The following is a 25,953-nucleotide window of genomic DNA, read 5'->3' on the forward strand; positions in this document are numbered from 1 at the left end:
GTTTAGTCTGCCTACTGGTGATATAAATCTGAGATTTTTAATATGGATATGCTTGCCCCTCTACCATTTTTGAGTTCCTCCCAACGAGACCTTTCATTTGAGTACCATATCAGACTTTTTATTTTTTTTTTGAAAATTCTCAAAAACTGCAATAACTCGAAAACCGTTGGTCCCAGATCGAAAGTTAGACCATTTTTGAGTTCCTCCCAACGAGACCTTTCATTTGAGTACCATATCAGACTTTTTAATTTTTTTTTAAAATTCAAAAAAACCGCTATAACTCGAGAACCGTTGGTCCCAGATCGAAAGTTAGACCATTTTTGAGTTCCTCCGAACGAGACCTTTAATTTGAGTACCTATCATATCAGACTTTTTAATTTCTTTTCTAAATTAAAAAAAAACAGCTATTACTCGAGAACCGTTGGTCCCAGATCGAAAGTTAGACCATTTTTGAGTTCCTCCCAACGAGACCTTTAATTTGAGTACCATATCAGACTTTTTAAGTTTCTCAAAAAAACAGTTATAACTCGAGAACCGTTGATCCCAGATCGAAAGTTAGACCATTTTTGAGTTCCTCCCAACGAGACCTTTAAATTGAGTACCATATCATCTTTTTAAATATCAGACTTTTAATTTTTTTTGAAAATTCTTAAAAACTGCAATAACTCGAAAACCGTTGGTCCCAGATCGAAAGTTAGACCATTTTTGAGTTCCTCCCAACGAGACCTTTCATTTGAGTGCCATATTAGACAGCTATAACTCGAGAACCGTTAATCCCAGATCGAAAGTTATACCATTTTTGAGTTCCTCCCAACGAGTTCTAACCCAACCGAATACTAGAAAAAAGTGAATATACATCTACCATCGGTTTCTTCCTAGCACTTCCTAGAGGTGAGATATGGCCAATTTTGTAGAAAAATAGTGCTTTAAATGTGTATACAAATTTTTCTGATCGAAATCGATGCCTGATTCGGAATGTACATCCTCGAAACTATCTAAATACACCATAAAAAGTTCAAATTCGATCGATCGTATTTTTCGAAAAAACCAAGACTATAACCTTAGATATTTTTTCGCCAAAATAAGTTTTTGATTTAGATCGACTCCAAAATTTGATGTAATAAAGTATTTTCCATGCAGAATTCCTATTTGCAATCAGATCCTCCCTAGACGCCTCCAAAATTGAGTTATTTCGAATTTTGTGGTAACATTATCAAGGCGGTTTAGTCTGCCCTCTGGTGGCATAAATCTGAGATTTTTAATATGGATATCGAGTTGCCCTCTGTTCGCATCTTACAGAACTATTTTTTTCCGCGGCCCAACTTGGATAGAATCCTGTAATTAGCTACCCTCACCAAATCCTTGTTTGAGCTATTCTTCCCAGATGACACTACCGAATCCTAGAAAAAAGTCCTTTTGGGAAAATTTTACTAGGAGATTTTATGGCCGGATCTGCTTCATAATTTGATTAAATGACGAAATCTCGATGCTCGATACCGATTTGCAATCAGATAATTCCTAGGAGCACTGTGAACCAAGATATCGAGCGTTTTGTGGGAGTTTTCTTGAAAAAAAAATTGGCTGCGGATGACATTCAAAATTTGGTTACATGCAGAATTTTCGATTCTGAATATACATCTACCATCGGTTTCTTCCTAGCACTTCCCAGAGGTGAGATATGGCTAATTTTGTAGAAAAAGAGTGCTTTAAATGTGTATACAAATTTTTCTGATCGAAAGCGATGCCTGATTCGGAATGTACATCCTCGAAACTATCTAAGTACACTATAAAAAGTTCAAATTTGATCGATCGTATTTTTCGAAAAAACCAAGACTATAACCTTGGATATTTTTTCGCCAAAAAAAGTTTTTGATTCAGATCGACTCCAAAATTATATGTAATAAAGTATTTTCCATACAGAATTCCTATTTGCAATCAGTTCCTCCCTAGACGCCCCCAAAATTGAGTTATTTCGAATTTTGTGGTAACATTATCAAGGCGGTTTAGTCTGCCCTCTGGTGGCATAAATCTGAGGTTTTTAATATGGATATCGAGTTGCCCTCTGTTCGCATCTCACAGAACTATTTTTTTCCGCGGCCCAACTTGGATAGAATCCTGTAATTAGCTACCCTCACCAAATCCTTGTTTGAGCTATTCTTCGCAGATGACACTACCGAATCCTAGAAAAAAGTCCTTTTGGGAAAATTTTACTAGGAGATTTTATGGCCGGATCTGCTTCATAATTTGATTAAATGACGAAATCTCGATGCTCAATACCGATTTGCAATCAGATAATTCCTAGGAGCACTGTGAACCAAGATATCGAGCGTTTTGTGGGAGTTTTCTTGAAAAAAAAATTGGCTGCGGATGACATTCAAAATTTGGTTACATGCAGAATTTTCGATTCTGAATATACATCTACCATCGGTTTCTTCCTAGCACTTCCCAGAGGTGAGATATGGCTAATTTTGTAGAAAAAGAGTGCTTTAAATGTGTATACGAATTTTTCTGATCGAAAGCGATGCCTGATTCGGAATGTACATCCTCGAAACTATCTAAGTACACTATAAAAGTTCAAATTCGATCGATCGTATTTTTCGAAAAAACCAAGACTATAACCTTGGATATTTTTTCGCCAAAAAAAGTTTTTGATTCAGATCGACTCCAAAATTATATGTAATAAAGTATTTTCCATGCAGAATTCCTATTTGCAATCAGTTCCTCCCTAGACGTCCCCAAAATTGAGTTATTTCGAATTTTGTGGTAACATTATCAAGGGGGTTTAGTCTGCCTTCTGGTGGTATAAATCTGAGATTTTTAATATGGATATGCTTGCCCCACAACCATTTTTGAGTTCCTCCCAACGAGACCTTTCATTTGAGTACCATATCAGACTTTTTAATTTTTTCTGAAAATTCTTAAAAACTGCAATAACTCGAAAACCGTTGGTCCCAGATGGAAAGTTAGACCATTTTTGAGTCCCTCCGAACGAGACCTTTAATTTGAGTACCATATCGGCCTTTTTAAATTTTTCAAAAAACAGCTATAACTCGAGAACCGTTGGTCCCAGATCGAAAGTTAGACCATTTTTGAGTTCCTCTCAACGAGACCTTTAATTTGAGTACTATATCAGACTTTTTAATTTTTTTTGAAAATTTAAAAAAACAGCTATAACTCGAGAACCGTTGGTCCCAGATCGAAAGTTAGACCATTTTTGAGTCCCTCCGAACGAGACCCTTAATTTGAGTACCATATCGGCCTTTTTGAATTTTTCAAAAAACAGCTATAACTCGAGAACCGTTGGTCCCAGATCGAAAGTTAGAGCATTTTTGAGTTCCTCCCAACGGGACCTTTCATTTGAGTACCATATCAGACTTTTAATTTTTTTTGAAAATTCTTAAAAACTGCAATAACTCGAAAACCGTTGGTCCCAGATCGAAAGTTAGACCATTTTTGAGTTCCTCCCAACGAGACCTTTCATTTGAGTGCCATATTAGACAGCTATAACTCGAGAACCGTTAATTCCAGATCGAGAGTTAGACCATTTTTGAGTTCCTCCCAACGAGACCTAACCCAACCGAATACTAGAAAAAAGTGAATATACATCTACCATCGGTTTCTTCCTAGCACTTCCTAGAGGTGAGATATGGCCAATTTTGTAGAAAAATAGTGCTTTAAATGTGTATACAAATTTTTCTGATCGAAATCGATGCCTGATTCGGAATGTACATCCTCGAAACTATCTAAATACACCATAAAAAGTTCAAATTCGATCGGTCGTATTTTTCGAAAAAACCAAGACTATAACCTTAGATATTTTTTCGCCAAAATAAGTTTTTGATTTAATCGACTCCAAAATTTGATGTAATAAAGTATTTTCCATGCAGAATTCCTATTTGCAATCAGTTCCTCCCTAGACGCCCCCAAAATTGAGTTATTTCGAATTTTGTGGCAACATTATCAAGGCGGTTTAGTCTGCCCTCTGGTGGCATAAATCTGAGATTTTTAATATGGATATCGAGTTGCCCTCTGTTCGCATCTTACAGAACTATTTTTTTCCGCGGCCCAACTTGGATAGAATCCTGTAATTAGCTACCCTCACCAAATCCTTGTTTGAGCTATTCTTCGCAGATGACACTACCGAATCCTAGAAAAAAGTCCTTTTGGGAAAATTTTTAATTCTGCAAAAACTCTAAAACCGTTGGTCCCAGATCGAAAGTTAGACCATTTTTGAGTTCCTCCCAACGAGACCTTTAATTTGAGTACCATATCAGACTTTTTAAATTTTTTAAAAAATTCAATTTTAGTCATTTCAGACTTTTTTATGATTTTTTAAAAAGTCTAATATTTTTCTTAAACGATAAGTCTCGTCGAGAGGAACTCAAAATGACCTCAGTTACTTTTTAGGAACAACGATTCTCGAGTAATGACAGTTTTATGGAATTTTCAAAAAAGTTTAATATTGGTCTTAAACGGGAGAAACCCATAAATGACTTTAATTATTGGCTCTCCATTTTTTTTGATACCTTGTTGTATTCCTTCCAATGCTTCCTTAAACATTTGATTAGAATATAGATTGCAGATTAAAAGCGACAGTATGAAACCCTGTCTATCTCCACACTGAATTTTGATATGGTCTGTTTTAACATTACCTACTTTTACCTGTGCTGTTTGATTCCATTATAAAATTTTAATTTTGTAGATATCTCTATCGTCCAGTCCAACTCTGCAATATATCAACAAGTTAATCGTGCTGTATGCGGTCAAAGCCTTTTCGTAATCGATAAAGCATCGAAACACATCTTTTTGTCGATCACGGTATTATTATTGGAGAAAAGGTTCATTTCGAAAAGTGCTTCTCGGCTTCCGAAAGTGTTTCTGAAGCTGAATTGAGAATCTTCAAGATCTTCCTCATATTTACGTCTGATGCGAGCGTAAATGCTTTGGGCATTTGGAAGATGAGGCTGATTAAGTGATAATCATTACATCTAAGTATTTACGTTTTTCGTTTTTTAGCTGTAGTAGTAGTAGTAGCTGTTAGAAGCGAAAAAATGATTCAAATATGTTTCCTGGTTCAAAAGTTATTATAATATTACATTTGTAACTTTTATCACTATATCTACATTGAACACACTGTAAATTGGGGACCAGCGTCTTCTGATCAGCTTTTCTTATTAAGAGCATAAAGCTCTACACAAAAAATACTAACATTTGAAATTAACTGATAGGTATTCAATTTTTATGCATTCAAGTGGCATGTTCTTAAGAATTTTATAATAAATTGATGTGCCATCATTCTGCATTCAGTCTGAGTATGTACGTACACCTATTCATCTCAATATTCAGAATTTTACTGTTTCAGGACAACAATTTCACCTGTTATCTTTTCCGTTTTTTTACATTAAAAAATATTTTTCATGTGATAGAATGAAAATACATATGTTCGATCATTTCAAAATCAAAAGTAAAATCATTTTTTGAGCTTATTTATGTTTATTGAAACGATACATTGACATATCGAAAAATAATATATGATATCATCAACTACGCATAAACAAAATAAAATAACAAATAAAATTATCAGATTCCTTCAATTAGTTACTCTTTTATTAGATATCATTCAGAAAAATGGAATGTCACACCAACAACTCACGCAACACATACAGATAGTATAATAATAATAAAAAATTAATCTTTTTCCTAATACTAACAACCGAGTATCATAAAATATAGAAACTTGAAATTTATTTGCTTAAGACATATACGATACTTCTAAATGGAGGTAATTTAATATTGTGAAGGTTCTGGAATACTATTAGTGTGCTATTGGAACACCAATTCTTCAAATTGAATGATTGAACTGAAAGTTATCTAGTAACTTCAATAAATGGATAATATCAATATGGTCTTAGATTTATTAAGTTATTAAACATTTTAATAACAAGCAAAAGTTGTTATGACTGGATATTGACTTTCTTAACAGATCCGAATAGAATTTATCCATGTTTACCTAAATCCAAAAACTGTACAAAATCAAAATGGCCGAATAAACTTCTAACCTTAACAATGCATACCTTCATTTGAAAACAAATATACTTTCTTCAACAATCGAGACTAACGTACAAAGCAGGTCCAGAATCCTTATCGACAATCTCAAACCTTCGCAAGGTTCACTAAAACATTATTCTAGGGCGTTCAACATTAGCAACTGTTTCAATACTTTAGTCTGAGAAGTTTCCCTTATTTCTCCTGCAAGAAACATTTCGTCTACCACGGTGTACACTTTGTAAAAATTGAACACTAAATCTAACTCGCAAACGTTGTGGAAGTATTCATTCAGAACCTCAACGAAATTGTGTATGGCTTCGAGGTAACAGAGATTATTGTCATTGACATCAACACATATGCAGAAATAGAGTCCTGCGTATCTTCTGTAAACTATCTTGAAATTACGGAACTGAAAAAGAAAAATTATGAAATAACATTTTGAGTTGATAATACCACAATCAGTTATTACCTCTACAAAATTTGTATGCTTGGCGTCCCTGACTGTAACGACTGCGTGAACTTCTTCAATGAGTTTTTGTTTTTCATCGTCGTCGAAGTTCATATACCATTTGGCTAATCGAGTTTTTCCAGCTCTGTTCTGGATTAGTATGAAACGAATCTGGAAAAGAATTCAAAAAGGAGGCGGTATTAGTTGACGTTTTGAATTGATTTCCTCTGCTTGGATGTGGAGAGTTTCATAATTATATCTATTCCACCTACCATACTGAGAAATTTGAATACGGTTCGTATAGTGATATAATGATATTCTTAATAATATTTCTAGTAATAATTGATATATGTGCGAATATGTTCGATTACAATCACATTTGACGTTGTCGATTATTGCTATGACATCTAGGAATGTCACGAATTCATGAAGTAGTTCTTCGGTATTGATTGTCATGTTTTTAGTTCATTTGTACATCGATGGTTGGAGAACAGAGGCGTACCTAAATCCATTTCCCTAAATATTTGATAAATGTTAAATTGGAGGTCAATAAATTAGAACAAGATATTTTAAATAAAGGTTGATTTTTTTATTGGCTAATCCTAATATATAAACACCTTCTGCTCCACTAGCCTAGAGGCTAAGAATGGGTTATCAAAAGACAACTTAAGGAGTAATATCTGTTGAGATTCGAGTTGTTTTACGTGTCATCTAGCCTTTTACCTATAACTATACTATATTAAGGTGTTTGTGAAGTAATTAGTAAATTTAAGAGTTTTTGTCATTTTATAAACCGATTAATTAGTATCAAAAAAATAGTTAAGAAGATATTCATATCAGTAATCACTTATCAGTATAATTCCATTTAAAACACAATACCATTCCAATTTTTTCTGGATTGAATTCAGCTCTAACCAACCACTAACCAGATATTTCGTGGGATTTTCCAGTCAGGAAGGTTAGTATGAAACAAGTAGATAGCTATAGGTACAAATGTTTGAAATATTTTTTAAGTAGATTCAAATAATTTTGATTTTTGAAAATGAAATTTTCTTTTGGTTTGTATGGATTCTAGTAAAAAAAAAAATTAAGTACCTATAATGTGAAATTATAAAATTTCTCCTTTTTTTGAGAATAACTGACTTCTATTAGGTAATTGTGATAATTAGGAATCTATTCTTTAGGTTAGAACTGTGAAGAGCATTAAACGTAGGTATAATTTCGTCATAATTTCTATATCTTTCGATTTTGAGCCGGGGAGGTCTTAAATAAGGTTCGACTCAATGATGACGAATCCGTAGTCGAGTTCAATTCTGTTCGTCCGTTAGTGAATTTGATGGCTCTACAACGGTAAACCTAGAAATTTGAAATATTCAGGATAGGCTTGATCTATAGAAAACCACGATTGAGTTCGTTAGATGGGCAAAATAAGACTAGAGGTTCCGTAAATATGACCGTCCGAGATTTCGTTTTCGTGATAATTTCAAACCTACATAGGTATTCCATCGTGATGAAAATTAGCACCCAAATGGAAACAAATTTTAAGCTTTGTGCGAAATTTCAGGAAGAATATAGAAAAATTATACCCGGTTTTTCAGTAAAATCCCATCGAGATTTTACGTCAGTGAAAATGAATATGACGGAGATGAGATTGTGAGTTTATTCATAGATTTTCTGGTAATCGAAAAAAAAATTTTTGACGACATTGTTTACTCATATCTATAATGCGTGGGAAGAAAACGAAATTTGAACCAAATTACTCGAAATAATTTTTTTCGGCAACCGTCCGGGAAGTGCTCACTTCCTGGACTAGAAAAAGAATCATAGAATCCTTCTCTGAGAAAGCATTTCCCGGCCTAGTCCGGGAAGTACGTACTTTCCGGACTAGAAAAAGAATCATAGAATCCATAGCAACCGAGATAACGGCTGACAGTTCATATGAAATTAGTTATCAAAAATTTGCATGTTTTTTTATCGCAATCACAATAAAATATGGAAAGCAGCAGCGATAGTGTTATTTTACATGGTTGCCGAAAAAATATTGTACGCAACACGCCCGAAAATGGTTTTTTTGGACTCACAGACTTCCAGGACTCGCTTACGCTCGTCCTGGAATTTTGTCTATTCGTCCAAAAAAACCCTATTTTCCGGACTTGTTACGTAAATTACTATTTTTTAATACCAATTCGATTGTTCTTATCTTATACTGAGTGTTGGAATTGGAATTACGAAGGAAAATAAGAGATTCCTTGGATAATTTTGAAAATAAAATGACCCATAAACATGAGCCCGCAAACGCTTTGTTTTCGAAACACAAGGTGTTTCTTATAGTCCTACTTTTTGTGATGCTTAATCAGTTTATCTGATATATTAATCTTCGCTACATCAGAGTTGGTAAATAGGTACTGAAACTTATAATTAATTTTTTCATCACAGCTACATAACTGGATCTTTATAATAATTTGGATTTTCCTGAGAATTACTATAGAGAGCTGTTTGATTTTTTTTTTCGAATTCGATTGCAGATACGACAGAACTACAACAAACCAAAATGTGTAGTTCTACTGAACCAGAGTTTTTTTTTATTTTTCTTAACTACCAGTGGTTCACCAAATAGTCCTGGAGAAAAGAAGCGGGCCCCCTTCCAGAAAAAATTCACCCTGTAGATTCGCATTCAAAATTAAGATATCACATGATGAAAACTTCAAATTGGAATATATCTATGCCAATTAAAGTTGAATATCTTGTGAAGGGATGGTGCTATTAAAGAAAAACTTGAACTTTAACACCTGTAGAGTCTGTAGACATCTCAAAAACAAAGAGTTTGCGGACTTTTTTCTTGAAATGATCCGAGAAATCTGTCATTTTCATTTGTACCTCCAATTCAGGAACACCCTGTAGATATAGTCAATTCAAAACTGATGTCTTCACAAATAAGCTGCAATTTGAATGAAACATAATAAATTGTACAACACAGTCCAGACAATTTTTCGATGCGAATTACTGAGTTCAGTTCTTTGATAACTACATATTGAAATTTTGTGACAAGAATGATACAAAAAACCGAACGGGTGAGTGTATACCGACGACAAATGCAAAAATTACAGATGGCAAAAATTCACAAATTAAAAATAATTTCATGCAAAAATGCTTTTAGTGAGTGAGTTAAAGCTGTTATAGGCAAAATACTTTATGTAATTTAATAGTAACTAGTATAAAAGCATTTCAATAAAGAACAGAAAACTTGAGTAGGTACAAATAGTAGGTACCTATCTACCTATATTTTTCATACAAGTTTAATCAATCATTCATGTCATGAACAGTTTCAATAAATAGTGACTTTAGAAAGTAATTTACACATCGGCTGATAAATTAGTTCCAATTTTGAAAGTTACAGTAGAACTGTGATGTCAAAATTTTCCATATACTAAATGGATTCTTTGAATTTTATTTCTGTCTTATTATGATAGTGCTCTTCCATTCACTTAGCTACACTATTTAAATTTATTAACCAGTTTTTTCTGTTTTCTTCACCAGTTTAGACACCACAGTTAAAATGATCCATAAGAGTTATTTGATAAGAATTTTGCAAGCAGGTTGGTATCCAGTGTCCATCAGTAGGTAATGCAACAATTATTGAAGAGCCTTTGGTGAAAAGGAATATGCATATGTTAATGATCTTCAATGGGATCTTTCATGGGCGGCTCTTAAATGAATAGATATCTCTTCAATGGATTTCCTTGAAATTAAATAGCATTTCACTATATTTTCACGTTATAAAATCTGAATTTCAATTTATGGAATCATGACTGTATTTCGTAATTTCGAAAATACAGGATCTTTCGGATACAAAAATGATGAAAATAATTCAAACTGGTTATTTCTATGATGAACCATAGCAATTTTTAGTGATATTTTTGTAACCAGAAATGAAGCCGGACTAGACGTTCAAGGCCTACTTCGATGTCAATAATTCCTGAATGGACTATAGGTACTGGACTAATTTTTTTTACATTATTTTGAATTACCAGTGGTCCACCAAAAATAAGTTTTGGAGGAAAGATGAAGCGGGCATACTGTTCCAGAAAAAATATCACCCTGTAGATTTGCTTTCAAAATTAGCATTCCACCACATGATGAAAACTTGTATATAGCATAACATAATTTGAGTTGAAAATCTTATGAAGTGGAGGTGCTATGAGAAAAAACTCAAGAGAAAAAAATCAAACTCTATAACACCCTATATCGCAGAAACAAAGCGTTTGTGGTCCCATTTTTAAAGAACTTTTTTTCATAAAATTTTGTACGTTCAAGTTAGGAAAGTCTCCAGCAATAGGTGAACGAATAAAGTCTACAAAAATCGTCACAATAAATTCCCAAAATCGCAGTAGCCCATCAACTCCGCCATCATCCGCAATAAACAAAACAAGTACCCAATCATGTCATCGAAGTCATTCGGCGTAATTTGGCTAACGAAGCCAGAGTGGGCGTGTCAGGGGGCCATATGTCATTTCGTTTGAAGCTCTACCTCTCCCTCTCTGACCCGCTACTGCACTGCTCGGTGCTTCCTGTGCGTTTGGCGGTGACGAAATTAAAAAATGTCCACATCTGACGGCGGTCCCTTTGATCTGCCGGAATAATGGGACATCGGTCTCCCGCTCTGATCTTCTACGAAACCGATATATCTTCGCTCTGTGTGAAGTAGGTGTCTTTTACATCGTCCTTAATTTTTTTTTTATTCGTATACAGTTGTTGTAGGTTTGGGATAATTAGATATCTATGTATGTTCGTTGACATCGACTTGGTTCAGAAGAAAAAGTTTTTCACTTTATTAGCGGCGGAAATTCAATACTCATTTCCAAAGTGAGGTTATTTTTTCGATAGATTGGCAGGAGCTCAATAAATAAAATAATTTCTTTCAACACGTCATAATGACATTCTCCCTATATTCCTTGTTTTTTAGAGGTTATTCTTAGTGGTCAATCACATACCTAGGTAATATGATAATAGGTAAAAGAACAAATCAACATGTACCTAAAGAAAGCACTGTAGAAATGTTTTATAATATCTGGTTCTATCTATGCAAAATAAGAATAAACCGGTGTATAGATACCTGTAAAAACGTCCTCGATCAATGGGGCGTGCCAAAGGGCGGAGCTGCAAGATCAATTGGCGTCCGTCACGCATGTCTTCACCTTTTATAAACTATCCCCTTCCTATCCGGTGGTTTTTTTGTGCACACCTGTGATGGACCGACCAATCGAGGCCGACGGAATCGGGTAAAGGTACCTATAGGTCTGGTTAAGGTCTGAACTGGAAAGAAAACAGGTAATATTGAAATCGCTGAATGATAGGTGCCTGATAGGAAGGAAGATCGCCATACTTCCTTCGATTTTTTTTCGAAAACTACTGTTCTATGAAGGCCCAATCTTGAAGGAAACTGATGTTACTATCAGGTAAATAACTAAGGGGAATTAGATATAGATACATACCTAGTTAGGTATGTGACTGAATAGTAAATAGAACTAATTCCTTTTATGGATTGGATCAGTGTTTCTTCCAGAAAAGTATTACTTCGAACATTTTGGAGAAATATTCAAAAATTTTCAAAACATTGCATAGCCACCCCAGAAACGTAGATACCTGAAAGAAACACTGATGTGAGTACCTGATGGTCAAATTGGACAGAAGCCGTTTGATTTCCTTGATGTGAGTATTAAATAGGTACAGTTTTTACTTCATTTTTATCAACAATAAAGTTGTGACAATTTTTGAATAATTGAATTTCTTGTGGCATTATAATTTTTATCTAAAGAACTATTTCCTTTTCCTGTAGGTTTTTAAAGAAAAATATTAATAGGATTTAATTTTTTCATCGGAATACCTGAATCTTCATTATTTCATGAAGGAATAGATCGTTAGAGCTTTCTTTCTTGAAGAACAAAAAATTGTAGTGACAGTAATGAAGGCTCAACAGGGTGTAAAAGCTGTTCCTTCTAAGAAATAATATTTCCATATCATATAGGCCTATAAATTAATAGTATATTGTGCAACAAGTGGGGAAAGTCCAACTTTTCTCGCGAGTTTGGAAGTTTGTGGCACGAGCCTGAAAGGCGAGTGCCGCATACACACGAGCGAAAAAAGGACTTTCTCCACATGTTGCACACTATACTTTTCCTACAATTTTCCAATAATTCAAGTAATGGACTTGATTCAGATCAAAATGGCATTCGTTGACAGTATGTGCTAATTTATTGCGTTTCCATAGAAACGACTCAAAAGTCCAATTTCATTGGTCTACCAATGCCGTGAGAAATAACATTTCCCACAGTATGAGCAAAACATAGTTTTCAAATTGAGTAAGCTATGAAGAATACGCTACTTTTCCTAGTAGTTGTAGGAAAACTAAGTTTTCAATTGGGAAATTTTATGTATTTTACTTTATAGATCGTCAGCCTCTGGACCTATACCAGCTCAAATTGATGATCTACCGGTTCTGCAAATCAACCAGGTAATGTAGGTAGATGTGCAAGTAATCCATTATCTGGTATAAATATAAGTACCTAAATAGCAAGTTTGAGTGGATTGTATATTGAATCGAACAGGATCGAATATCGAATTAGTTCTTAAAATAAGGGATATTTCAGTTGAGAGAAAAATAAAGAGATGTTTCAAGTCGAACTATTGTAGGTATATCAATATCTACAAGACTCACCTAAGTAGATCTAAGACCCTAGATGTAATACTGATGTTGAAGGTGATTATGTTTACGAAATGAGGACTTATTTTCAAGATATCATTTGTTTCTATACTGCTTGAGTAAAGTCTTACTTTTTTATATCATTGTGTTTATGCAAGCTGTCGTTGAAAATCCTGTTTTTGTGTAAATACCCGTTTTCATTGGCGGTTGTAAACTTAGATTGCTTAGATTTTAGGCCGTATAAGGTTGGTCAAATGAGACTATGGCATTTGGCATTCTGCGAAGTAGGAGAAGTCTAAATAAGATTATCTACTTATGGCTAATATAAATACATAATACATACATTACTTGAACGCAGACTAAACAATGTGACTAAAATCTGTTAAACATGTCAGGTTAGTTTAGAACAACGATATCAACATTTTTTTTGGTCATTTGTTCGAGTCACCTAGATCCGTACAGTAACATTAACGAATACATCGATCACAAATATAACTATCTATTTATCCCAACTTTCTCACGTGAGAAAAGGCACCAAAACAACATGACAGGACAATAAAGCAGCCAAAGGTGGCGAACCCCGCAGTCACCTTCGCGATACACGCTCCGCAATTGGACCGTGCGAACTTAACGACGCTTTTCCGGGCCCCGCCCACTTCTCCGTTGCCTTAACTCACGCGGAGGGCGCGGCCTCGTCCCCCACCACGTTGCCAAGGAACGTAGGGGGCGTGATCCGAGTCGGATTTTTCCGCATATTCGTTAAGTAGGTTAACTCCTTCACACTTTCGACTTCGTTTGGCGACTTCACAGTCAAGTGGTTGTCCGATGCGGCCGGTTGACCGTTTTTTCCCGTGAACGCCTCGCTTGGTCCGCTAATTCGCCGCGTCGTCTCGGCTCTATGCATTGTTGAACGGGCGCACTCGACCACGGGCACTTTGTTGGATCGTTAAGGACCCTGGTTAATGACTTGTTGTTACGTGTTGTTAATTTGCGATTATCAACGGCTGGCTCTTTCACACGTTCAAACGAGCCGTTCAAGTGGAAAACGGAGCGATTTTTGGTCCTTCGATCGGGGATCATCGCTGTGAGAGGACTTGAGATTGGTGACTGCCGGTTGCTGTTGTTATGGATACGGGTAAGGATTTCTATGAGTACCTATAGAGAACGATTTGGATGGTTATTAATATATGATTATGTTGATATTTCGTAGAACTAGTGAAAAATGTCGACTGTGTTCTCGTGTTGGCTGCATTTATTTCCATTTTCCTTTATTCCAAAAGGAAAACAGTGATTTGCACAAATTTCATTCTTTTCATATAACGGTTCAAAACTTCGTAACTCCAAAATTACTATGGGACTAAATATCATTTCGTCTAATTCTGAACAACGTAAGTTGACTGTTCACCTTCAAATTTTATTAATTACCTACATGTGTTGTAAAACTTCAAAAGGGTTAAACAAATTTCTAGAAACGGAATAAAAACATTAAATTTATGATTCAAATAAAAAAAAAATTGTCCATGATATTAAAGAATGACAATAATCAACATGTTTTCATTGATACAATGCACCTTTTATCAATAAAATTAACCTCAACTCAATTAAATGGGTTGTGAAATTTCAAAAGGACATTTAGGATTCTAATAAAAAAAAACTGTTAATTGTATTAAAGACTGGCAATCATCATCAATTTGATTTCATTGATACAATGCACCTTTTCATAAAAAGAATCGAAACTATTCATATTATGAGACTGTTCATCAATAGGTAGATACCTATATCTGAAATTCATGTTTAATGTTCATTAATCATTGTTTCCCTGAACATTGGATAGAAGAACTTTTTTCATAAGATGTATAAAGACAAAAGGGTTAAAACTATTTCACGGAAAAAATTAACTGCTTCGGAAAATCTCAATGAACAAGTAATACATTATTGATACAAAGTACAACCGATTGACCAAAGATTATGATTAAAAAAAATGTTTTAATAATACCTATATGCTCAACCATCACCCTATAACAAGTATTTCATGAAAATAGCCATGAAACCAACCTAGTCTAAGGAGAATTTTAATATTAAGATGACAGATTTCAAGTTATGCTTAGTTATAGTGGATTGTTAAAGGTCGATAAATGTTAAAATTATAAATAAGTTCATAAGAAATCTTTTCTTATTAAGTTGGAAAATAGAAGATTTGATTTCATCAATCTGAAAAAATTTTTTTTTTTTTAATTCTAACGTAGAACATAATATTTACAAACTCTTCTCATTATAAATTCTAAATTACTAATCTGAAAAAATCAAAAACAATGATATTAAACCAACAAAAACTGAATTGAAATTGAAGGAACTATTTTATGACATTAATCTCAGAACAAATTTATAATATAAACTGTCAATCCAAAGCTCTCTATAATTTCATATAACTACGAACATGAAATGAAAGAACACATTGAGTTCCATAAAAGAAATATAGTAGTAGTATATTTATTTTACAAGATCCAAAGATAATTGGACTATTTACTCTATAGGAACTATTTTTGCTGCAAATTGCTTGCAGAATCTCCAATTGTGAAATTTGGCCAATGATAGCTTGGCACCCAGTATATAGAAATACCATAGTAGTGAAAGAATAGAATAAAGTTGAAAAGTTCCTAATAGGTACAAAAAATATATTTGCCTGTTATTTTATGAAAATTCCTTCTCGGTTATTTAAAATTTCTTCGCGATTTCCGCCAATTGAAAGCAAAAGAATAGAGACTTTCAACCACGCATTTTCCCCAAACGCATGCAAACCTTTCGACCACATGTGCATCCATTTTTGATGGATAGTCATCGGCGTCACGTGTCAAGTTGAGCGGACCAAGAGGGATGGTCAGAATGCCAATTAGGGGTGAATTTCCGGAATTCCTAACCTCAGCTGTCGGCGGTATTTCGGGGGCACGACCCCCGACCCCATTCTATTCTCGTTTTATCTGACAAGACCCCCGAGATAAGATACGCACATTTTGGCTAGATATCTATGTGCCGAGAAATTGTGACGTTACGTGTCACCGGATGACACATCGCGAGGTACCTACGTGTTGCTGAGGTTGACGATGCGGAAAAAATCGGTGGATCTCTAAGGAATTCGAAAAAAAAAAGATTTCTTCACTGACGGGAAGTCAATAGTGAGTTTTGGCGTGTTTTTTAAAATTCCTTCTTATCATCATCCTAACATCGTTTGACCGTTTAGTTAAGTATAGTCGGCAACGCATAAAAATTTAACATTCACACATTATGTGTTATAAAATCTATATACCTAGATACAAATCATTTTGATGGTTGAGAAATATTTCAAATGTTACCTAAGTGAACATAAGGTCTTGTCGGAATTTCAAAAGCATTGCAAATCTAAGTAAAAATATATGTACCAATATTGTTGTGTGTTTCATAAACAAACTGATGTTAAACAAGGGCGTAGAAATGGGGGGTACTGGGAGTAATTACCCCCCAGATTTCCAAAATATAAAAATTCAAAATTCTTTCAAAGACGAAGAACAAAAATTTTTCCATACCTAAATGAACCAAAAATCTTCTTACTTTTCTTTTAAATAGACACGACATCAAAAAATCGGACCCTTTTACGGTTTATGAGTTTATATTATCGCTTTCAAGATTATTACTTTTATTGCACAACGAGCACGTTTATCTTCGAAGTCTATTATTTTTCTTCATCTACCCTTGTCGGTGTCCCCCTTGTTTTGCCATCTGTGATTTGCATTCAACATCGGTATACACTTACCTCTTACCCGTTGTTTTCGTCACAAGAATTAATATTGCAGTTATCAAAAAACTAAACTACGATATCCCTGTAGTGCCCCTCTAAATAGTTCTAACCCTGTATATTTAGTTGATTAAACTCTAATTTGGAGTAGGAAATTTCTATTTTAGCCGTTAAAGATTCCTATTTTGTGGCTAGTATCAGAACTAACCTAACCTAACCTAACCTGAAAACTATAGGTGATTAGCTGATAGAAAAAAAACACCACATTAAAAAAATTCAAACTCAGTTGTTGGATTTCCTTCACCAATTTTTTTTTTCCATTTTGTTGTCCTGTTCTATCGATTCAACCTAATGGGAATAGTGAGCAGAAAAATCCATCTAAATCGGTTTTCTTCCTAGAAGCTATCATGTCGTTGATCCCAAGACAGAGAGCTCAAAAGTACTTGGTCATGCTACATAACCTTTTTTTATGCCGGATGACACGCGAACGTTACACGCATTAATAACTCAACCACTAGACCGTCTCACATAAAATTTCCCAAGTCAAAATCCTCGTTATACTACGCTCGTTTTTCCTCTTCTCTTTGTCTCGTAATTCTCTCGCGTTTTACTATCAGCGAAAGTTGTTTACGTACCTATCCGGTACATTAGTAGAACTAGTTGGAGTCTATTTCACGTTTTCATCATTATTGTAAAATCATCAGTTGAGTTAAAGAATACGATAAGCTTCAGAATAAACCATTAGACAGAAGGTATAGAATAGTTATTTATAATACAAGTGCAGAAGGCATTGATATTAAGTATTCCACTAGTTCAAAATTCAAAAACGAGCCACGAAGTGGCGAGTTTTGGAATGAACGAGTGGTAGAATGAGCCTTCTGTACGAGTATTATACATTATTTTCTCTAATTCATTGCATTTTTATTGAAATTAATGAAATATTTCCATAAATATCGTTTAGTGATTTTTGCATTGAAAAATGTTGGTTGGCAGAACTGATTTCTTTAAGGCAAATTGATGAATTGACAGATAAAGCCGTGGCGGAAAGTTCGGAGTACCAACATAGAATAATAAAATATAACCATGAAAACTGTGCGTTTCTGATATATTCTCGCACGATTTTGTTCTACAAGATGTGGAAGAATGAACGGAATAATCACAGAATTAGAGAAAATTTACTTCCATTTATTGGTATCCTTGTATACTTTTAAGAACGATTTATATCAATTTGTAGGGAATAAATATGTGAAAAATCATAGATCATATTTAGCGATAAATATTGGAGACTTTTTCAGCTGAATATATGCAGTCATTTCGAATTCCTCAAGAGAATTATTTTCACGTGATCTCCATTTCTTTTGTTAAAATGAATGTCGAATGTTTTGATGTTTTTTCGATTTGGCTTATCTTTAATTGATGGGCAGGATTGAATTAATCAGGTGATCTAACCAAATCGTTTGAGTCCCAAAATTCGAGGAGTAGGTACCTACAGATTAAATAACTGTAGGGGCGCTATCATTTCAGCCAAAATGGCCAAATACGTTTGAGTGACTTGTTGAAGAGGCAAGCGCTTATGTCGAAAAAAAGAAGAATTAGGCGACATCCTCTTCAGACAGACGACTGTAGTCTGTACCTAATTTCGCCGGTAGCCAGACCAGGCAAACACCTTTGGACAAACACTCGAATAGGTACAAATCCATTTAGTGAACAAATTTACTATCTGCAGAGCAAATATTGGACTTTTTAACAGATTATTTGATTTGGGACAACTTGAGCGAAACCCCCATGAATGCTGCCTGCTGCTGAACGGTAGTATCCAAATGCAAGCGCAGGACTTAATGGAAATATAAACGTTACTCAAGACCACCGAATGATATCAGTTTCTTCTTTTTTATTCATATCGTTACCGGATAATCGTGTCAAAGCTACTTTTGCAATCATTTAGATTCACCTGATACATTTAATACCTTCTCATCATAGAAACTTGGTAATAAGATTCTCATTCAATACAACAATTTTTTTTCGAGATTTTAGGTTTGGGCACATTTGTCAAAAATTGATAATATACAAGGTGTTTCATAAACATTTCTAACAAATTCAGGATATTAATTTCTGGATTATTTTGGCTCGGAAAAGTCCTGTATGATTATAATAGCTAATGCTTCGTTTCCAAGATATAAATTTTTTGACGACAACATTCACTCATATCTGTAATGTGATCAAGTACGGTGATAACAAAGTTTGAATCAAAAATTACTCGAAATAATAGCATTTTTTTGATTACCGATTCGATTGTTCTTACCTTATGTAGGATATTCCTAAATTGAAAGTACGAAGAAAAATGATATGATACATTCCTTGAATAATTTTAAGAATAAAATGTTCCATACACAAACGCTTTGTTTTCGAAATACAGGATGTTTCTTTTAGACCTACTATTTTGTGATGCTTATGATCATTTATCGAACCTTTATTAATATTCTCTACAGATTGGGTAAATGAGTACCAAACCTTATACCTAATTGATTCATTCATCACAGCTTAAATAAATATTGTGCTTATTATAAATTCGACAATTAAAAATATCGGATTCCAAATATTCAAATTTGCATATTTCCTCGGGAATCACTCGAATATATACAGGGTGTTCCTAAATTGAACGTACAAACGAAAAGGGGGGATTCCTTAAGTGAGTTTAAGAAAAAAAAGTCCCATAAACATGGGGTCGCAAACGTTTCGTTTTCGAGATACAGAGTGTTGAAGTTTGAATTTTTTTCAAGTTTTTTTTCTCATAGTATCTACACTGCACAAGATATTCAACTGAAATTTGGCATAGATATTACATTTGAGAGTTCTCACCACGTGACATGGCAATTTCGATAGAAGATCTACAGGGTGATATTTTTTCTGGAACACTGCCACCTGTTCTTCTGCAGAATTTTTTTTTGGTGAGCAACTGTTAATTTAAAAAATGTAAAAAGAAGCTATGTTCTTATACTAAACTTTTCGGTCTCTAGTAGTTTTGTCGTATACCAACGATTTCGAGAAAAAAAATTTTGAACGATTCTCCCCTTTTCGTTTGTACGTTCAATTTAGGAACACCCTGTATATTTCATTCAATATAATATAGATTCATATAACGATATGGTAAAACTGTGGATTTGAAAATATATCACAATCCGACAACGTAATCTAACCATGTTGAGGACATGTAAAAATTGCGAATACTCCCCCCTATCTATGTTAATTACTCTGAGGCTGTATCTAGATAAACGATCCATATAGCTAAATAGCTAATCTTCAAGTAAGATGTCTAAAAATATTAGTTTTATTTCGTGGCGGCCGGCGCCGCAATGTCATACTTTTCATTTCGATCTTTTTTCCTTTGATTTTGACAGGATACATCAATTAAAACCCGATCCTAGCCAATCAAAAACTTAACTAATATTCTCAAAATTGGCAAATCAAAAGCTAATCAGTCCATACACCAGGTTTTTAGACATCTTATCTTCAATTTAACATATGACACTTCGGATGGAAGTTGTATTCGACATTTGTCATTGAAACAGGGCTGTGAAATCCTGAACACTATATGCATGACCCATCAGTATACGTTCACCGAATGTTGTCATTTTCAGAAATAAAGTATTACTTTAATTAATATTCCTAGTCCACTTTGAACTTTAAAAAAATGTTCAGTGAAAAGCAGAAACGATCAATTCTGAATCTCTCCGTCCGTTTCCCTCAATCTGACCGGGCGGCCGTAAAAATCGATATTCGGTCCAGTTTTTAACGACCACTTGTGCGGCTTTCATTAGCGCAAAATCTCGTAAAACGAAATCTTAATGAGAGGGACATGAGTTTTCAACGGCATACCGGTGTTTATTCGGAAAACAATCCACTAAAACAATGGCAGTAATAATCGGGAAATGGCATAAATCCTACGATAACGTTTTAACTACAATGTACAATAATAACGGTAACGGTAATGGCTTGGAAGTAACTGCCTACTAGCTTTTTCGATTTCAGCAGAAATTGCCCTGAAATCGGAAAATGCGACCTGTGGGCAGTAATTGCGAACGTTGAAAAATATACTGGGTGTTCTACAAGCTCTAATGAAAAACTTTAGCAGATGATGGCTGCATATTTTTGTTCCTAATATGAACATAGGTTCATAGTTTGAAATGATTACTTTTCATGTTTGAATTAAAATTAAGCCAACTATAACGAAAATAACAGTTGATATCACAACTAGAATTTCGTCGATGGTTACTAAGTACCAACGATATGCACAAAATAATAGATTTATATTGTTATCATGTGATCTGACAAGGCTTGTTACGCTGAGGTATCAACAACATTAATTCTTAATGAACATGTATGTGCACTGCAAAATGCATAAGCCATTCTGCCATTAGATCAAGACGATTTTGGCGCAACGTTTTGGAGTCAACCTTTGGGGTGGAATTTTCAAAAATGATTTGAATTGATTTTAACTTCAAATTCTTTATCAGCTAGTCGAACTTAACCTTGAAACCAGTATCGACTGGATATTCGAAAATTACATCTATAGGCAAAATTAAAGCAAATGAAAGAGGAAGTAGGTGAGAAACTAAATGTAATGAGTAGTCCAAAAAATATCTTGGAGATAAATGGAAATGTCAGCCCAAATTTCGTATTTCGGGCATTTCTCCGCTGAAAGAACTAAAACAATAACAAATTAGGTAATAAGTCAGCAACAAATGGAGTGGAAAGATAGGTGCTATCTTATGTTTTGTGTATATTTATTTCGTGTTTACTCAGTCGAGGTGACCTTCACATAACCCGTATCTGTCGATTCTTGGTATAATCATCTCTATTTATTCTCCTTTTATGGAATATTAATGTGATGGGGCCTTGAGATGCGTAATTGATAATAGGCTCTATACAGATTTTTCGGACACCCACAAATTATTTAGTGATGTTAATTGCATAAAAAGTAAAAATTGCTGGTGTAAGTGAAAGTGTGAAAAAGGTTAAAATTCATCTATTTATTCCTCGGCGCGCACATCATTTGATTTGAAGAGATGTGCTCTCATAGAAAGATGGTGCAACAAGCCTCATTACACGACCCGTTTTGACCTAATTGCAAGAAAAATTCCCAGGACGTTTTATTTACGATGTGAATTGTTCATCAAGATTGTTCATTTATCGCCTTTAGATTTTTTTTGTTGGATCGTATTTATGCCGATAATCCTCAAACTATTATCTGATCTGAAAAACAACATCAGTCAAGTTATATTTCACCAATATGAAATATTTCCTAAATGTACCTGCGAGTCATCGAAAATGTCCTCATAAGGATCGAGTCCTGTAAGAGATCACGCAAAGGACATTTGAATGATGTTGTATTCCACACAAAAAGGGCAAGGTTCAATAAATCGTTTGTCAACTTCGAATCTTTAATCATACGTTCTGAATGCGAAAATCAAAGGAGGCAAAAATGTATCGTGTCGAGGATCGAAACAAACATATAAACAATGACGAAACCGAGCGTTATAGATATCTGGAAAGAACATTAGTGAATGGACTGCAACCGAGTTGTTGCTGCATGGCCGACTCTCCAGAAAAACCCGATACATATCTGAGATAATGTCATTATCGGTGACCCGCGATAACTTTTGACAGCGCGGTTCACTGATAATGACGTTACAGCTTTTTGATTTATATACGAGCCGAGAGAATTAAACGGAATTGATTTGCTGAATTTATTATAACCAGATCTGGTGCAAGATTCAAAGGTTCACTAAAACATGATTTTCCTGATGTATCATTTTATACAGGGCGACCAATGTAAGTTAGAAACAGGAGTGTGATAAAAAAAAGTCGAAGAACACGTCAATTTGTGTTTCTTATTTTGATGTTATGCCTGAAACTTCAGCCCCCTCTATATTTTCAATGTTATGGGGACCGAATGATACAGTGATATTTGAAAGATCTCTTGTCCCTCTATTATCTCTAAAGTATTTTTCGATATCGATAAATTCGATTTTGTTTGATGTACTTGGAGGGAGTTTTTGAGCGTTCGTTCCTTTGTGCGTCTATTGATGGGAAACACAGAACTGTTGTAATATTTGAGATGTGGTTTATGGTGATGAGATTGCGGTTATTTTATCTAGACGATGGATTTCGATGATAGATACGATCCTTCTGAGAATTGACCACGAACATTCGAGTGATTACTTTACATACAAAACTAACTTCCAACTAAGTCGAATCTGTCTGCATTCAAAATGATCGAAATTGAAATTTTTCATATTTCTCAGCATGTAAGAAATGAAAACTCATTCAATCGACTAACAGTAGATATCTTAAACGTTTCAAATGAAATCAAATAAAATTAAAACCAATTGTTTCTCCAATACTGCGGCTCCTTTCCTTCAGATAATATCGAAATGAGAATTAACCTAAAAAGGCCAAACTGAAAAAATATCGAAATATTTGTGGAAATTAGGTAATTTTGTTTTTTTTTTCATTTAATAATGAATTTCCATCGAGTAAGGAACAAATCAGTTAATAATTAACGTTCATCTTCAGTTTAGAGCACAAAGTGAAAATTCAGGTATGTAAATAAATAAAACGTACCACACATGCGCGGGCCGATATCCGAAGAATTTATGAATTCCCTTTAGCGATAGGGAAAACTAAACGTCTTAATTTAATGGCCGATGTGGCAGCTAAAACACATTTGTAGGTGATTTAGCGACCCCGTTTGGCTTGGCAACGGTCGACGTTAGCAAATTACCGACCGGCGAATACGAATTATTCACGAAACGTCAACCTGGCCATTTCGCTAATTGTGCCGGCATAAATAGAGACAGGAACACACGTTCAAGAAGATCTTTCTCGAATTATTTTTTCGATTTTACGTGTATACGCGGTGGGTGCTCTCTTCCTGCGGAGACCGTGTACGAGATGAAGGGGGGAAAGACGTCTTCGGCGGCCGACTGGGGCATTCGTCAACTCCCAGTCGGGAAATTTATTAGTTGGCCGAGAAAATATAATTATGTTATGAAATGCGACACCCGAAATACCCGAAAACACAATCTGTTCTTTACCGAGTTGCCGATGGTCCTTCGACTCGGATGCGAGAGGAGGCAGGCCCGTATTTGGCCATGCTGGATCGTGATTTTGACGTAGATTTTTTTAGTTTTAAAGCTAAATTCGATCGTTGACTTATAACGAATTACAGAATATGTCATTGTCAAAAATTAAACACTAGGAATTGTTTAAGATTATGTTCTACCGATAATAAATTCAGACAGAAAAAACAACTGATATTGGGGTTGAACGCTTGTTCTCGCTTGTTTCTATATCTAAATGTTTGTAAAATCTCGTCGAAAGTACAGGAGAATCGTTATTCAAAAGATTACTTCAAAGGGGTAGTCCAATTTACTTTTGTCGCACCTGTATGTACTCTATACTAACGAGGTTTTTTTACAATTAGATTAATTATACCTACAGGGTGTTGTATCAGTTTTAATCGTTTAAATTCAATGGGATATTCTCCTCGTTTCCTGATTCGGAGAAATCATATACCTCTATCTCGATCCCTTAGAGAGATACAGGGTGTTGAAATTTACAAGAAAAAATCTTTTTTATGCAATAGCTTCCATAAAAAAGCTTGAATTAAAAGGAAATTTTGCATGCTTACCCTACTCCCTAAGGGCTATTTCATTAAGATATTTTCGATTTTCGGGGAACACCAGTGACGTGCAATTCGGTCACATCTCAAGTATTTCGAAGAAAAAAGTATACCGCTGTTTTTTTGAAGGAATGAATGAAGCAATATCGAACTGCTTGTTCAATTTGGAGTATAATTTGCTTTTACATAACAAAATTTTAAATTTCAGATCCAGAGATGATTAGCTTTTTCGAAATACGTGCTAACTGGAAATTGGTTAAAAATTCATCATTTAGTCAGCCACGAATTGAATTCGGTAATATCTCGGATATCTTTTGCATTAAGTGAACGTATCTGTCAAACAAACAATCAAATCTATTGTTTCAAGATATCTCTCCAAGATATTACCGAATTCACTAACTGACTAAATTGAGAATTTGTAGCCAATTTCGAAATAGCGCATCTTTCGAAAAAGCAAATCATCTCTGGATCTGGAATTTCAAATTTTGTTCCGTAAAAGCAAATTATACTCCAAATTGAACAAGCAGATCGATATTGCTTCATTCATTCCTTCAAAAAAAAACAGCGGTATACTTTTAAATACTTGAGATGTGACCGAATTGCACGCCACTGGTGTTCTCCGAAAATCGAAAATATCTTCATAAAATAGCCCTTAGGGAGTAGGGTAGGCATTCAAAATTTCGTTTGAATTCAAGCTTTTCATGGAAGCTATTGCATAAAAAACGATTTTTTCTTGGAAACTTCAACACCCTGTATCTCTCTTAGGGATCGAGATAGAGGTGTATGATTTCTCCGAATCAGGACAACGAAGAGAATATCCCATTAAATTTTAACGATTGAAACTGATACACCCTGTATATGTATAGACGTACCTTGATGTATTATTTCAAAAAAGGCGTTTATCAATGCAATATAATAAATTATTATGAATTTAATGGAAATACTGCAAAGGATGTACTTACGTTTTTCGGGAGTCCTGTCAATTCTAGAAACCAAAGAATTTATCGTCACAATGGCCGATCCGTGTCCTGTAATATTATCTAACTTCTTGGTTTTTTTTCTCTCGATATAGCCTTCCAAAACGTCCTGAAAGAACTATCCTAATGTTAGATGAAAGAAAACGTTAGTTTTCTTCTTCAATGCAGAGGTTTTTAGAATGATGAAAGTTAAAAAATCCTAAAAACCTCTGTGTTGAAGCATTTTTATTATGCGATCGAAAATTCGAACCAAGTCCTTCCCTGTCCCCCTCCCGAGTCTATTACAAGCGCGGCAAATGCGACGACATAAATTACCCAGGTCAGATC

The 25,953-nt window shown here is 34.6% G+C and overlaps 2 protein-coding genes and 1 long non-coding RNA gene across 5 annotated transcripts in view; 1 reads left to right on the forward strand and 2 right to left on the reverse strand.

Annotated features, from left to right (window-relative positions):
- Positions 1-5,585: 5,585 nt before the first annotated feature.
- On the reverse strand, positions 5,586-6,927 carry LOC123683962 (AP-2 complex subunit sigma). Its single transcript, XM_045622982.1, has 3 exons — positions 6,769-6,927; positions 6,518-6,667; positions 5,586-6,457 (listed from the first exon to the last, which is right to left on the reverse strand). The coding sequence occupies exons 1-3, from the start codon at positions 6,769-6,771 to the stop codon at positions 6,182-6,184; spliced, it is 429 nt and encodes a 142-aa protein (XP_045478938.1). The 5' UTR covers positions 6,772-6,927; the 3' UTR covers positions 5,586-6,181.
- Positions 6,928-11,615: 4,688 nt separating this feature from the next.
- The window catches only part of LOC123683970, a 47,402-nt gene continuing 33,064 nt past the window's right edge, over positions 11,616-25,953 (reverse strand). For 2 of the 3 annotated variants that reach the window (XR_006748077.1, XR_006748075.1), the window contains 2 exons: positions 25,612-25,735; positions 11,616-11,809 (listed from right to left, as the gene is read on the reverse strand). This is a non-coding gene — a long non-coding RNA (uncharacterized LOC123683970). Of the gene's footprint in view, positions 11,810-25,611; positions 25,745-25,953 lie in introns of all 3 variants that reach the window. The other variant, XR_006748076.1, reaches the window with a different exon arrangement.
- The window catches only part of LOC123683963 (paired box protein Pax-1), a 30,750-nt gene continuing 18,686 nt past the window's right edge, over positions 13,890-25,953 (forward strand). Inside the window, exon 1 of the mRNA XM_045622997.1 lies at positions 13,890-14,331. Coding sequence (XP_045478953.1) covers positions 14,322-14,331 — 10 coding nt within the window. The 5' untranslated portion in view covers positions 13,890-14,321. The remainder of the gene's footprint in view (positions 14,332-25,953) is intronic.

The sequence above is a fragment of the Harmonia axyridis genome, chromosome 1 (genome assembly GCF_914767665.1).
Source record: "Harmonia axyridis chromosome 1, icHarAxyr1.1, whole genome shotgun sequence".
Lineage (NCBI taxonomy): Eukaryota > Metazoa > Arthropoda > Insecta > Coleoptera > Coccinellidae > Harmonia > Harmonia axyridis.

Excerpts from the sequence above, each read along its gene's own strand:
- LOC123683962 (XM_045622982.1), bottom strand. Across the intron at positions 6,458-6,517 it reads AGCATACAAATTTTGTAGAG|TTCCGTAATTTCAAGATAGT; the intron begins GTAATAACTGAT and ends TTTCTTTTTCAG.